A 12,913-nucleotide genomic window follows, 5' to 3' on the forward strand; every position below is an offset into this window, starting at 1 on the left:
ATCCTCCGGCGCTCCGCCAGCGCGCCATGGATCCGGTCAGGAGCCGGCCGCGGCGGCCCGTCCGCTGGGAGGGGGAGGGGGGCACTTTCACCGGGTCAGCGGCCGGACGCCGGGCGCCGCGGCGCTGCTTGTGACCCCGATCCGCATCCGTCCGCGCACGGTCTGAGCGGCCGGGTCACGCTGTTGACCTTGCAGCGCGTGCGAGCGGTCCGGCGGCGGTCATCAGGGCGGCGCTCCCCGCAGCGGGCGGTGCGCTGAGGGCGGAGCTTCCGGGACATCGCAAGCCTTTCCCGGATTGTTGAGATGGTCTACACGGACCGCGGGTCAGATCAAGTTCTGCCGGATCCACGGCAGGAAGTTGGCCGTCCTGGTGTAGACGCCAGGGTAGCCGGCCTGAGCGCAGCGGTTGCCGAAGGACACGATGCCGATCTGCATCCACCTGCCGTTCTCGAAGTACACCAGGGGGCCGCCGGAGTCGCCCTGCGAACGCAAGTCACGATGATGACGACATCTGGTCGGGTCGCCGTTCGCTAGAAATGCGCGGCAGCGGTGATTGCGTGACATCCCGCCGTCCCAGTTTGCGGTCAAATCAATCAATTCGACGTTCATGCATGCATAAATGAACATCTGCGGGCATCAATGCATCGCATGCAGTCGTTGCGGGATGGCGCCGACAGTGGCGCATCGACTCATCGTCTTGAAATCACCAAAGACAGTTCACATAAGCTCTTTCACGACGTGCCACGAGTGTCCGCTTCCTTGACCGGGCGAGGTGGGCGCCGAGCCATGGCAGCACGCCGTACCTGGCACGCGTCCTTCCTGCCGTCGGTGAAGCCGGCGCAGATGAACATCTCCTGGATCGGCTGGAAGTAGGCGTTGTCGCAACCGCTCTGGCTCCATACCGGCATGTCAGCACTTCGGAGCTGCGATGACTCCCGGCCTCCTGCGGGTACGGCACGGGGGCACGCGGGACTCAGACGATCCCCTCGAACGCGACACAGCAATCAGACACTTCGGACGACTCCCGGCCTCCTGCGGGTACGGCACGGGGGTACGCGGGACTCAGACGATCCCCTCGAACGCGACACAGCAATCAGACACTTCGGACGACTCCCGGCCTCCTGCGGGTACTGCACGGGGGCACGTGGGACTCAGACGATCCCCTCGAACGCGACACAGCAATCAGACACTTCGGACGACTCCCGGCCTCCTGCGGGTACGGCACGGGGGCACGTGGGACTCAGACGATCCCCTCGAACGCGATACAGCAATCAGACACTTCGGACGACTCCCGGCCTCCTGCGGGTACGGCACGGGGTACACGGGACTCAGACGATCCCCTCGAACGCGACACAGCAATCAGACACTTCGGACGACTCCTGGCCTCCTGCGGGTACGGCACGGGGGCACGTGGGACTCAGACGATCCCCTCGCACGCGAAATAGCGATCACAGTTACGATGACTCCTGACCAGACACCAGCCGTGACCAGCTACCTACCCCACTAGTCACGTAGTGCGCAAGGTTCGAAGGAACTTCTGGGACAATGGGATCGGAGCGCAATGGATGTTGCTGGGCACATTGAGCAAGCGTGGTGTATCCGCTTTCAGGGCTGGCATTAAAGTCACCGGTGGCTTTGCGTTGCCGTGTGACGCGCGAGAACTACATGCAAGCGTCGAAATGCATGCGTCCCGATCGCAATGTATATCCGATAGTAAACTGCTATGCATCATTTGTAAACAAGCAAATAACATACAACCAATATCCTTAATGAACTCCACCACTTTTTAACAAAGAACTTTAAAGGTAAATCATGGTGAATGCCATGGTAATAAACCAAAGCCACGTCACTGCTCATATTTATAAAGTTCACCAGTCGAAGCACGACAGATCCCATCTCAGTGGAAGGCCACTCGAACCATTCTGTCCCAGGCCATCCTGTGCTACGTGTTCCTCGGGCGGGCTGTCTCCGGCGCTGCCCGTGCCCAGCGATCGTCGCTGCCGTACCGTAAGAGGTGACGCCCCAGCCGATGACGCTGGAGGTGCGGCCGACCAGCGCGTCCAGGGGCCGACCCTCGTACTCGTCCGGCAGGCACACCGGGATCACGTACTCGTTGAAGTTCACCGGTCGGTCTAGCTTGAACAGCGCGATGTCGTTGTAGTAGCCGTTCAGCTGCCGGAGAAGAGAGCGGTGTTGGAGGGGAAGCTGGGGAGAAGAGGGGGAGGTTTGGGAGTGGAAGGGGTGCACTGCGTGATGGTGCAATGCCTGCTGTCTCGGCGAGCTGGGGACTCGGCGCCAATTTTTAGTTCTGATACTGAAAAAGCTGACCCCCAGTATACCACGACACTAGTGTACCAAGATGCACGTGGATGAGGGGTGTTGTTCGAGCGAAGAGATCAATATAATGCACCACATTATGCAAGTCTCGACTTGCTGGCAGTAGCGCCCATGGTGACGAATGATGTGCTCACATAAAATGTTGTTTGCTTTCAAAGCTCTATTTTCATAATAGCTGTTTCATGTGTATAGATAACTATGAGTTTCACGAGCTTTGTTTCGAGCACAAACACACGATCTGAAGCCTAATACTAACCAGAAACCAGGAACTTGACACGTTTATTATTTACACCAAGAGATCAATTCGGTAAAGAACAGTGACAGTGATTATTTCCAAATGACGGGTCGTAAAACTGTGCTCAATGCCTTCGTTGAGTGGCATTCTGGCAGCTCGAGATAACTACACGTGGCTGGAGAGTGAGAACCGTCCTCGACCAGTACCTTGAAGTCGGGGTGTGCGACGTACTCGATGACCCTGAACCTGGCCGTGTGGGCCGCCTCCGCACTCGATTTCAGGTTGGTATCCCCCAGGCGAACCGTGAACTGCCTCGGGTGAAAGCTGAAGCCAAAACAAACACCCAATCACCAACCGACTCGACCTGCGTCGCCGCAGACACGCAGAGCATACATCACATGGAGAAACGCATCTCGCATATCTCTTGCAAATTAGCGCAACGTCTCTGAAGGGGAGACAACTCGCCATCGACATGATGGTGACAGGCTCCTGGCTCAGCTAAGCATGGTGCATTCGCAGTTGTCTGCGGCATCTGAGGCCCACCTCTTGCCCCTGGAGTCCTTGGTGCAGTGGGCCGCCGTCATGACGTAGCGGCGAGAAATGAGCGAGCCGCCGCACCAGTACTCGCGTCTGCCTTTGCCGCTGAGGTAGATGGCCGCCATCCAAGGCCACTGGCCCGGCCTTGACACGTCACCGCCCACCACGCGGGACAGTGGCGCTTGCGGCTGGCCGCACGCTGTCGGACAGGCCAGGCAGGGTCAGGTCAGGTCAGAACAGGCCCAGTCGAGTCGGTGTACGCTACCCTGGGATTACCAGCTATGAGATGAATCTAACTTGGGGCAAAGTAGATCAGATTACATTAGTTTTAGCTGAGCTGATAAAGCTTACTTCAGCTTACATTAGGTTTGGCAGGGCCAGACTGAAGGAAAAGAGCAATTAGTGCCGCAACGCATGTTATGATCTGTCATCATCCCGCTGGCATTTACGACTTCCAGAGATGTTTCCCTTGCTCATCTTAGAAGTGAGAAAAACACATGGCTGTCATACTTCACCTCTGCTACTCTTCGGACCATTTTCATGAACCAAAAATACATTTTGCGCGCTTTTCAATTCATGCGTTGTGGATTTTGGGTCCGGGACGAAAAAAAATACCGATTTACGTGACGCGATCGGCAACACAATGGAAACTTTTACGAGCTTTTTGGAAACAAATTCAAAAATGGCGACAAAATACAATAGACCATCCCAGTTAGACGAAACTCAAAGTTTAGTTTTAGTCTGTACTACATAACGCATGCAACGTGAGCTTGTGTAGAGCACCTGTCAAAAGATTGACGTTTTTCTGTGAGAGCAAATCGAGCCACAAATGCTTCCAAGGATAAAAGTTTCAATAAGGACATTTTTAGCAGGGGACAGAACTTTATTCCAAGCTATTTTAGATCAGTGCTGACGTCACAGCTCAGTTGTAATAGGGATTTTACAATGCCTTTTAGATCAGTATTTTTCACAAATTTTCAGCCAAGAGTCACTCCACTTGCATCGTTTGTGCTGTTTAGCATAAAATACCGTACAACTAGGCTTATTACTAGCCGAAAGAAAGATGGCTGGCCTCAGCACCTTGCGACGAACCAGATCAGTCTGCTACGCCCCAGCATGTCGTGAGGCAGTACATGAGGTTTGTTACGTGCCATTTGTGGACGTGATACGCTGGCCGTTATGGCCGCTGACCAAACACGCTCTCGCCTTTCTCCGTACATGGGGCGTCTTTGGTTTGAACCGAACCGATGTGTTCACCGGTCTCGAACACGCTGTGCCGGCCACTCATGCACTGAGACTCGAGTTCTAACCGCCGGGACTTTTGGTATGGCCAGCATATGATGCTTTAGTGCAAATGAAGCTTTCGAAACGAAAATATGCATGCTGTTTATGAGCCATTGTACTTCATTTATCTTTGCCTTATGTGGTGTCTCGCGTTGTAGTCATCTTGCAACAGTTTCTGATATAATTGGCTCCAGGCGATAATTTGGGCTGTTCCAAATTCTGTCGACTACAGAAAAGACACTCTTTCACCTCAGCTTACAAACATGTTTTCAAACACGTTCACCATGTGCCCATAACTTAAGCATTAATACTTCCGGCAAGATAATCCCGATGTTTACAATCCCCGCTTTCAAACGGCATGCGTCGCATCGCACGTTATGAAGCTCGCCACTTGGAAACCCTACCCTGAAACATTCCACAGGGAGTCAATGACGCTGACATGACGGTTGAGATCCACGCAATGTGGGGTACCACAACGAGCGCGTTACAAAATGCACATTTCATGCATCATCTTTGGGGAAATGTAAGCGCTTGGCGCACAGTAGCTTGTTGCAAGTTACAAGTTGTTGCAAGTTACAAGTTGTTACAAGCAAGTTGCAAGTTACACATTGTTCTTAGTGGCGCGTCCTTGAGCCGTGTGTTGGGACAGAAACGCGGCACCATTTCGAAACGTGCTTGCTCTGCGATGTGCTCAGCCCTCAGAGAAAGCGTCCGTCAATATTTACGACCAGATGAACAGTGTGGTTTCCGTTGCGGTGCCGTGACTTTTTCGTCATCATGCAGGCGCGATAGGCGTGATGATCTTGACAGACGTCTTAGTTCCTACGTGATTGTGGTTATGTATCCCTGCCCGCATGGTGAGCGCTGATTCGCGCTCGCCATGAGAGCCCAGCATACATGGGCTCACTGCGCAAATAGTATACGTTATGTGTGTTCGTACTTATTTGCAGCAGTGCACATGTAGTAGATCGTGCCACTGTGGAAAGGAATAATGGGGGCTTATTTTCCGTTTCGCCGTTGATACAACTTCTTTGAGTGCCTTTTTTGTATACAGCTGGCTTAAGACGTGCTCTTGAGAAAACTTACTCAAAACCATGCGCTGGCTCTTGAACTGTCAAAAATCGCTAGCCCATTTATGGGCACAAACTAATTGAGTAGTGTACGACCCATAGGGCCATGAATGTCAGAAAGCCTTGCGGTACATACAATTCGTCAATCCAACAGTTACGGGAAGTCGAGGCTATGCTTGGAGAGAATCTGTGTCATTTTTTGTTCGGTGTGACTGGCATCTCTACTAATGACCCGGTGTGGTCCCAACACCTCCCCTGACGGTCCGGTGTGGCCCCAGCACCTCCCTTGACGGTCCAGTGTGCTCCCAGCACCTCCCCTGACGGTCCGGTGTGGCCCCAGCCAGTGACGACATTTGCCAGAATCCCACCGAGGATAACTCATCGCCAGAGCTTTACCAAGGCGGCTCCTTGGCTAGAATCCCACCGAGGACGGCTCCTTGGCCAGAACCCCACTGAAGATGACTCATTGGCCAGAATCCCACCAAGGATAACTCATTGGCCAGAATTTCACCCAGAGTGGCACTCTGACCAGAATCCCACTGAGGACGTCTCCTTGGCCAGAATCCCACTGAGGGCACCTCCTTGGCCAGGATTCCGTTCGGAAGCACCGCGGTGGTTTCGTGAAGCACGCGCGCCACGCGATTCGGCAGGGGATGAAAACGACAGCTGGGATTCGGACCATGAGGTAGAACTAGCCGTGCTCGTGACGCTACTATGGGTTGCCAATGTGTACATGGAGAGCCTCTTGCATGTTTTCCATAGCCCTTGTGAGGAAACCGGTCGCCTGCACAGGCACGTTAAAAAAGGCGTTGCAGCGACGCATCCAGCATGGGGTCGGCAAAGCAGACAAGGTGATTACATCCTTTGAGAAAAGTGCATCGGTGAGCGTTGAAAAAATCACGCTGACATGCTTTGCTTTGAAACCAGATTATTGTTAGAAAGCTGTAAGGCGAAAAGGGAAAAATTGTTAGAGAGGTGAAATTCGATGCAACTTAGAACCGGACATGCCGCCCGTACTTAGCGTCAGGCTCCATAGCTTGTCTATATCTTAGCAAGAAGCAAAACTTTGCGATGCACAAACATCTGTCAGCAGCGTGGCTTTCCTCAAGAACCTGCTACCGACGGGGAAGGCACCGCAAAAACCAGGTGTCTCAAGGTCTGGTAAGGAGCGCCGAGATTATGAAGCACAGCGTGCTTTCTGGCCTGATGAATCAGAGCAGACTGTTTTGAAGTTACTGCAGGCGTGTTTGGGATGGTTCAGTTGAGCGTTCGCTGTGGTATCTACGCATGGCCATTACCCACAGTCATATTCCTTACTTGAACAACTATAAGCCGTGGCTCCATACATTGCAGGATGCCGTCAGTTACTGCATAGCGGTTTTAATGTCAGGGTAATATAACGATTTTTTAAAAGTTTTCATCCGAACCCTTTGAATGGATGGATTTCCAGGATCAGAGCTCACGCTAAGCAGTGCTTGTCATGTGAGCCCTGACCCCCTACCATCCGATCGCGCAATTGCATGTCAACGGCAGAATTTGGTGGTGAATGCTTAACGTGCCGCAATGCTCGGCACGGTCCGCCCTGCCTTCTGACGTCAACTGACCTTCAGTGCGACCGCTGCTACCGGCCGCAGGCCATACCTGTCAAGGGCAAATAGCGGGCGCCCTGAAGCGATTCGAACACACCCCGCCACGGGTGGATGGATCAGAAGACAGACGCTTTAACCAACTGAGCCACCGGGACGGACAAGCATTTTTAAAATATATTTATTTGATATTATATATACATATTTGATATATAAGCAAGTAAAAACATGGCGCAAAGGTTTAAGAAGTGAGCACCGATTTCCGATCGACTTACGAAATCGGTTGTGGGCTGTGATTGGCGGTGGTCGACCGTTGATTGGTCGAGACGGCACTGACGGCCGCGTGACGGCAGTTGGCCGAGGACGCGTCGCGGTCGCCGGCAGAGGCGCGCCCAGGCCCCCATGGAAGGGGGGTCGGCTGGCGACCGGCCGGCGCGTGGGGAGCGGCTGAGGCTGTGGCCGAGGCGGTGGGCCAAAGTCGGGAAGAGCGCTGACAGAGCTGGAAGAGGAGCCGGAGCCCCCCGTGCTGCGAGAACGGTTGTTAGGTGAGTGGGTTGCGAATCGAGCGAAAGGTGCCACTGCACCACGTACCAAGGGAGCGCAGTAGTCCAGATTGAAAAGGATGCGCACGTCAGTGGTCCACACAGCAAGCGAAGGTTCCTTAGTGAAAATGCATTGCTAGTGGGCAGCACGTAACCACACGTGACATCAAAGCTCCACACCTAAGCCGGTAATGGTGGTTGCATTTCTGCACACGGCATCCATAGTGTCTGCAAACATCGCCTACATTACCCAAGACGTCCCGCACCTGTGTCACCGCTGCCAGGTGCAGTCGTCAACTCACTCTGGGCAGCAGACGCCGGGCACAAAGAGCGACTGGAAGCAGATGCTGCTGCGCAGGTTGGTGAGGTCGAACAGCAGCTGCGGGCATGTGCCCAGGTCACGGCAAACGCCCGCGCCCAGCTGCGGTGTGGTGCACGTGTTCAGGTCCTCCTCGGGCTTCACCTGCTGTGCCGGCCGACTGATGGTCGTCGTCTGGTCGAGCTGCTGGCTCTGTCCGGCCTGCCCGCTCGGCTCCGCCTGCCCGGACTGCCCGGACTGGCCGAATGAGTCGGGCAGGGGCGCGCTGGGGCCGCCGAGGCCCCCCAGGCCATCCTCGGGCAGCAGGCGATCCACGATGGGCCGGGCCAGCGGCCGTAGCGCGCTGGTCACCTGCTCGCCCAGCACGCGGTTGCCGGCCAGCACCAGCGCCCCCTTCACCAGCTCCTTGAAGAGGCCGCGCGACTGGCCCGCCCGGCTCCCCGCCGCCGGTTCGGCGGCGCGGCCGGTGCTGTTGGACGGAGACGTCGTGATGTCACTCGCGCGGCCTCTGGCGCGCTCTGGAAGCGAGCGGAAAAATAACGTCAGATTTTAACGGGGGCGCTTGAAAGTGGAAAACTCGTGCATTATACGCATTAGTTGTATTGACTGAGTGATCATTTTGAGCCCGACACAAATTTTTTATAGGAAAACCAGCAGCAACCCGTCCTTAGCTGGTATGGGCTGGTGGAAGAAGAGGAGAACATGGAGATTATGCTATAGCTGTGCAAGACAGTCGTGTTATGACTGATGCGGTATATTGTTATTGAAATAAATGGATAAATCTAGCACTTGCAACAACGATGCAACAGCCATTGTCACCCTCATTTCTACGAGCAAACTGTAATAAATGCAAAGTGAAGTAAAATAAATCAGCTTTCTCTTCATGGTTTCCTGGCGTGGTTTCTAAGCTGTTTAATGTTACGCCTTAAAACTTGATAACAAGTTCTGTTTGTACGGGTTTAAAGGCAAATGTCTTTCCTCGTGAAGGAAGGGATTTGCACTTATAACAATTGTTTGTTGTGTGAATAGCATTATGAACCAAAATATATGCTGCAATTTGGGGGTCGTTTTTTAGGCACTTGCACTGTAATATACCTACTATGTGTCATTGGGGCTTTAAGACGCACTCAGCTGCTGAGGCTATATGGCGTCGCCTGCCTCACCCTAGCAGGAAGGGCGAGCACCGCGGGGAATCGAACCCCGTAATATACCTACTATATTCGTGGTCAGCACTGAATAAGATGGATTGCTCAGCATCAGAACCAGGCCTCCAACTATTTGCTTGTCGACTCTGCACCCGTAAAAAATATTTATTCGGTTTCAAGGTTGAAGATTCGTGAAATAAATTGAGAACATTTGTTTGCGGCTAGTTGCGTGCCGATTCGTGGGACAGCTTTTGAGTTGGTGGGGGTCAAGAGAGACCCTTTCATGTCCAGCTCTCAGGAAGCCGACCAGGAGCACATTTAACGCGTGCCTGGGTGGTCGGTTGAATACGACGCCCTTGCTTGTGGGAGGGGGGATTTGACATCCTGCGATATAAAAAGGAACTAAGCTGGAGTCGCCACATCAAAGGTGGGTATAACTCTACGTAATCTCGTTTGTGTGTAATTCTGATATATCTAGGTCATAGCCTTCGGGTATTCTCAGGTCAAACAAGGCTGATCCGGGCTCAGTGTCTAAATCGGCCTTAGACCTCCCACGCAACCAACTCTAAATCTGGATAACAAATTCAAGGAAAAGTTCACTCGGTGCCATGTGAGGTCGGCAATCTCATTAGACCTTTAAGGATAAATATGACATAAATGCTCCGAGATCATTTTGATACTTGGATTAACATGAAAGAGTTCAACAGCAACAACTCGAGAACTATCCTATGTAATAACTTCTTCAAAGCGGGTACCGGTAGTTTAGTGGCTAAGCTGTGCCTCTTGGAAACCAGAGAACGAGAGATGTATTCCCGTGGCTCCCGCCCCCCCCCCCCCTTTCAGAGTGAGAGACAGGTGACGCTACATAGCCTCAATAGCTGAGCGCGTCGTGAAGCCCAAATGCCGCATGCCACATCATTTTTGCACTACAAAACGTTGCTAAAGGTCATTTTTTTTTTGTCCGTGACTCCCACTGGCTTTCAAAAAGTCGATATAAGAGGCCTTTCAACCTCTGAGTGATCACGGAATTCAAAAAGCGTTTTATCTAGCTTTTACATTCATAACTGAACCATGACCGATAGACTTTTTGTAATCGTAATTTCAGATGCATACATGACTAAACAGCATCTCAAAGTTATATGACTTCTCAAACTTGATTGCAGAGTTAGGTTAAAAACTGCTACAGTAAATGTCCGCTGGCAAGCATAGCTTCTAAGTTTGATCTGCTACAGGTCAGGTCAGGTCGCTACAGGTCAGTGACCAGTTGCAAGACAAAATAGGCTGTCCAACTGACAATAGCTATCAGAGTTTGAAGTTCCTACAACGCACTCTCAACTGCAAGCTAACTTACTCCCTGCGCTTGTTACCAAAGCAAAGCTAACCTCTCATAGTTTTAAGTACTTCGCTGACTCGTGGGTTATTAAAACTTCTCAGCGAGTACACAAATCTCTTACCCTGTCGTGTGCTTCTCATTGCGGATTGGGGAACTCCGTTGCAGCAGACAGCAAGAAGCACACATGCTGTGAAGAGTAGCACCCGTCTTGATCTCATGTCTGTGAAGCGGCAAAACGTAGCTTAGTACGGCGGCCATAACATGATCGTCAGCTGATCAGGCGGCTATGGGAAGATCGTCAGCTGATCAGGCGGTCATAGGATGATCGTCAGCTGATCAAACGGCCATAGGATGATCGTCAACTGATCAGGCAGTCATACGATCGTCGTCAGCTGATCAGTCGGGCATAGAATGATCGTTAGCTGATCAGTGCATGCGAGGATAATTTTGCTACGTGAATGGGCTAAAACAAACACTATGCTGTCCATCTTGACATACTCAACCATAAACAAAAACGAGTTTCGGTTCTGCTATGAATATTGCAGACCAGGCGACACTGAATCTTAACAGAACACCTCAACACTGATTTATATTTCTCCAATGTCTTCAACATTTTATGTATGCACCGAATTTTTCACCACGTTCTTATTTGACATGCAATGTCGCTATCAGGCATGGTGCAGCAACAAATATCAGTTTGTTGCTGCAATGCACATTTCCTGGGTCAAAGACATCGTTGCCTGCAAAAGCATCATCACCGGCAAGCGCTGGGTCTTCCGCTTCGCATAGGACTGATTTCATCCTGACTGCATGGCCTATCGAGCATCACAATCGTCGCGCAGCCATCTGTGCAGCATCCTGCACGTAGCGCACGTCCCCTCCCGCCCCGCACACGGCGGCCACGGCCACGTCACCGATATCTGACCAGGAGATGGCTGCGGCACGACCACGATTGCGCGTCCAGCCAGGGGACCCGGACACGCGGTCAAGGTTAGGTCACATCCTGGAGAGTGTCGGGGCCAGGAGGCGGTGGACCCCCGGAACTGCCGTGTGTGACGAAATGTGACGGTCTTTCGGACGGGCGGCCTGGCACACTGGTCTGGTGTTACGACATAGCCACCGGCAGTTCGCCTGGGGTTATGAGTGACTAACACGACAACCCGAGTGGTGCCAAACTAGCTCACTGGGTTCGACCGTCTACGACGATCAGAGATGATGGATGCCTTTTTTGTGGCGCTGAGCGCCACACATAGAAACATACGTTGAATGGGTATCCTTTCAGTTCATTTGGGGAAATCTCGACAAAGTGACGACGGCTACTGGCCACCTCATCATAGCAATACCAGTGGAATGCCGCATAGGAGCCATATCTGCTGGAGGGAGCGTCTTTGCCCGCAGCTCAAGTATCACAGCTATTTCTGGCTTCCCTAGCGTCATCCGCGATTTTATTGCGATATGATATTTTTGCTGCATGCTTATTTGTGATCGTTTTCAGCTATTGCTTGAAAATTCGCTCTGAATTGCCTGCCAGCCTATTCCCTTGCTTCAACTCATCCCACAGGTCTTAATGAATCAGATCTAGAGTGCGTTAGGTGAACTATGGTCTCGCCGCACGAAAGAATCTGCGATTATCTCGCGACTACAGGGTGCTTTGGGCGTGATGGACCCAAAGGGACATGGGTCAGTTCGCGCCAGAGCAGAAACTTACCAGTATGGCGATACGTCTTGATGAATACTAAAAAAGCTTTCTTAACACCCTGTTCAAAAGTTTCCTTGTCCACCACTGCCAGGATGGGGATGCTTATTGGTCTGAAAGACCGCCCTGACTCAGATGATCACATAATTGACTTCTACATGAACTCAGACTCTGAGGAAAACTCGACAGTGTTAAGTGTCTTGACATCGCCTGGAGCATACTACCAGATATTTCCAAATGTTTTGAGATGGCTGAAAGTGGAATTATTTTCGTCATGCATTGTGATCCTGACATCTAGCTTTGTAGTGTTCTGGGGGCCGCTTCTCTGTTTCAAGGTTTTCCTCACACTTCCCCACACTCTCTGATGGTCTGAATTCTAGCTGTGTTATGAATGCTGATTCTACGTTGCTCACCATATGCTTGCAAGAACACGTTTACCGTTTACTGCCGTTTGCCAATGCCATTTTCACGTGAACTCGACCACTATCAACCTGCCTTTTGTTCTGCCTCGCTCACCCATATCACTATGAGACTCATCAATGTATATCATAGCGATGCCTGCTCGTCGCATCTTCTTGAATTGCTGATCTAAAATTGCAGTGCTCGTTCACACGCCTGCCCTTTCCAGTCACTCCATGACTAACGGATGAAAAGAAAATGTAATGAATTAAATGTCTATGCGTGCAGTTTTCTAAGGAATTTTCACCGATGCAAAAATGAAGATGTCATGCACTGAAATGTTGTAGTATTACACTTACGAAGTTCGTCCAATTTTTCAGTACTTCACGCTGCGACATTTTTCGTTTGAAGTTCATCTATAACATAGCTC

The 12,913-nt window shown here is 51.8% G+C and overlaps 1 protein-coding gene and 1 long non-coding RNA gene across 2 annotated transcripts in view; both read right to left on the reverse strand.

Moving 5' to 3' along the window:
• Positions 1–161: 161 nt before the first annotated feature.
• LOC119089830 (venom protease) lies at positions 162–8,192 on the reverse strand (the record flags this gene model as incomplete). The annotated part of the gene is made up of 7 exons (XM_037212645.1): positions 162–480; positions 804–943; positions 2,007–2,172; positions 2,779–2,896; positions 3,116–3,308; positions 7,325–7,575; positions 7,894–8,192. Coding segments are annotated over 7 exons (1,323 nt in total), but the record flags the coding sequence as incomplete, so codon positions are not given.
• Positions 8,193–8,308: 116 nt separating this feature from the next.
• The window catches only part of LOC119114849 (uncharacterized), a 9,345-nt gene continuing 4,740 nt past the window's right edge, over positions 8,309–12,913 (reverse strand). The window contains exons 2-3 of the long non-coding RNA XR_005096081.1: positions 10,510–10,608; positions 8,309–8,428 (exon numbers count right to left, since the gene is read on the reverse strand). This is a non-coding gene — a long non-coding RNA (uncharacterized LOC119114849). The remainder of the gene's footprint in view (positions 8,429–10,509; positions 10,609–12,913) is intronic.

This window comes from Pollicipes pollicipes, unplaced genomic scaffold (genome assembly GCF_011947565.3).
Source record: "Pollicipes pollicipes isolate AB1234 unplaced genomic scaffold, Ppol_2.1 Scaffold_3087;HRSCAF=3621_pilon_pilon_pilon, whole genome shotgun sequence".
NCBI classification, from domain to species: Eukaryota; Metazoa; Arthropoda; class Thecostraca; order Pollicipedomorpha; family Pollicipedidae; genus Pollicipes; species Pollicipes pollicipes.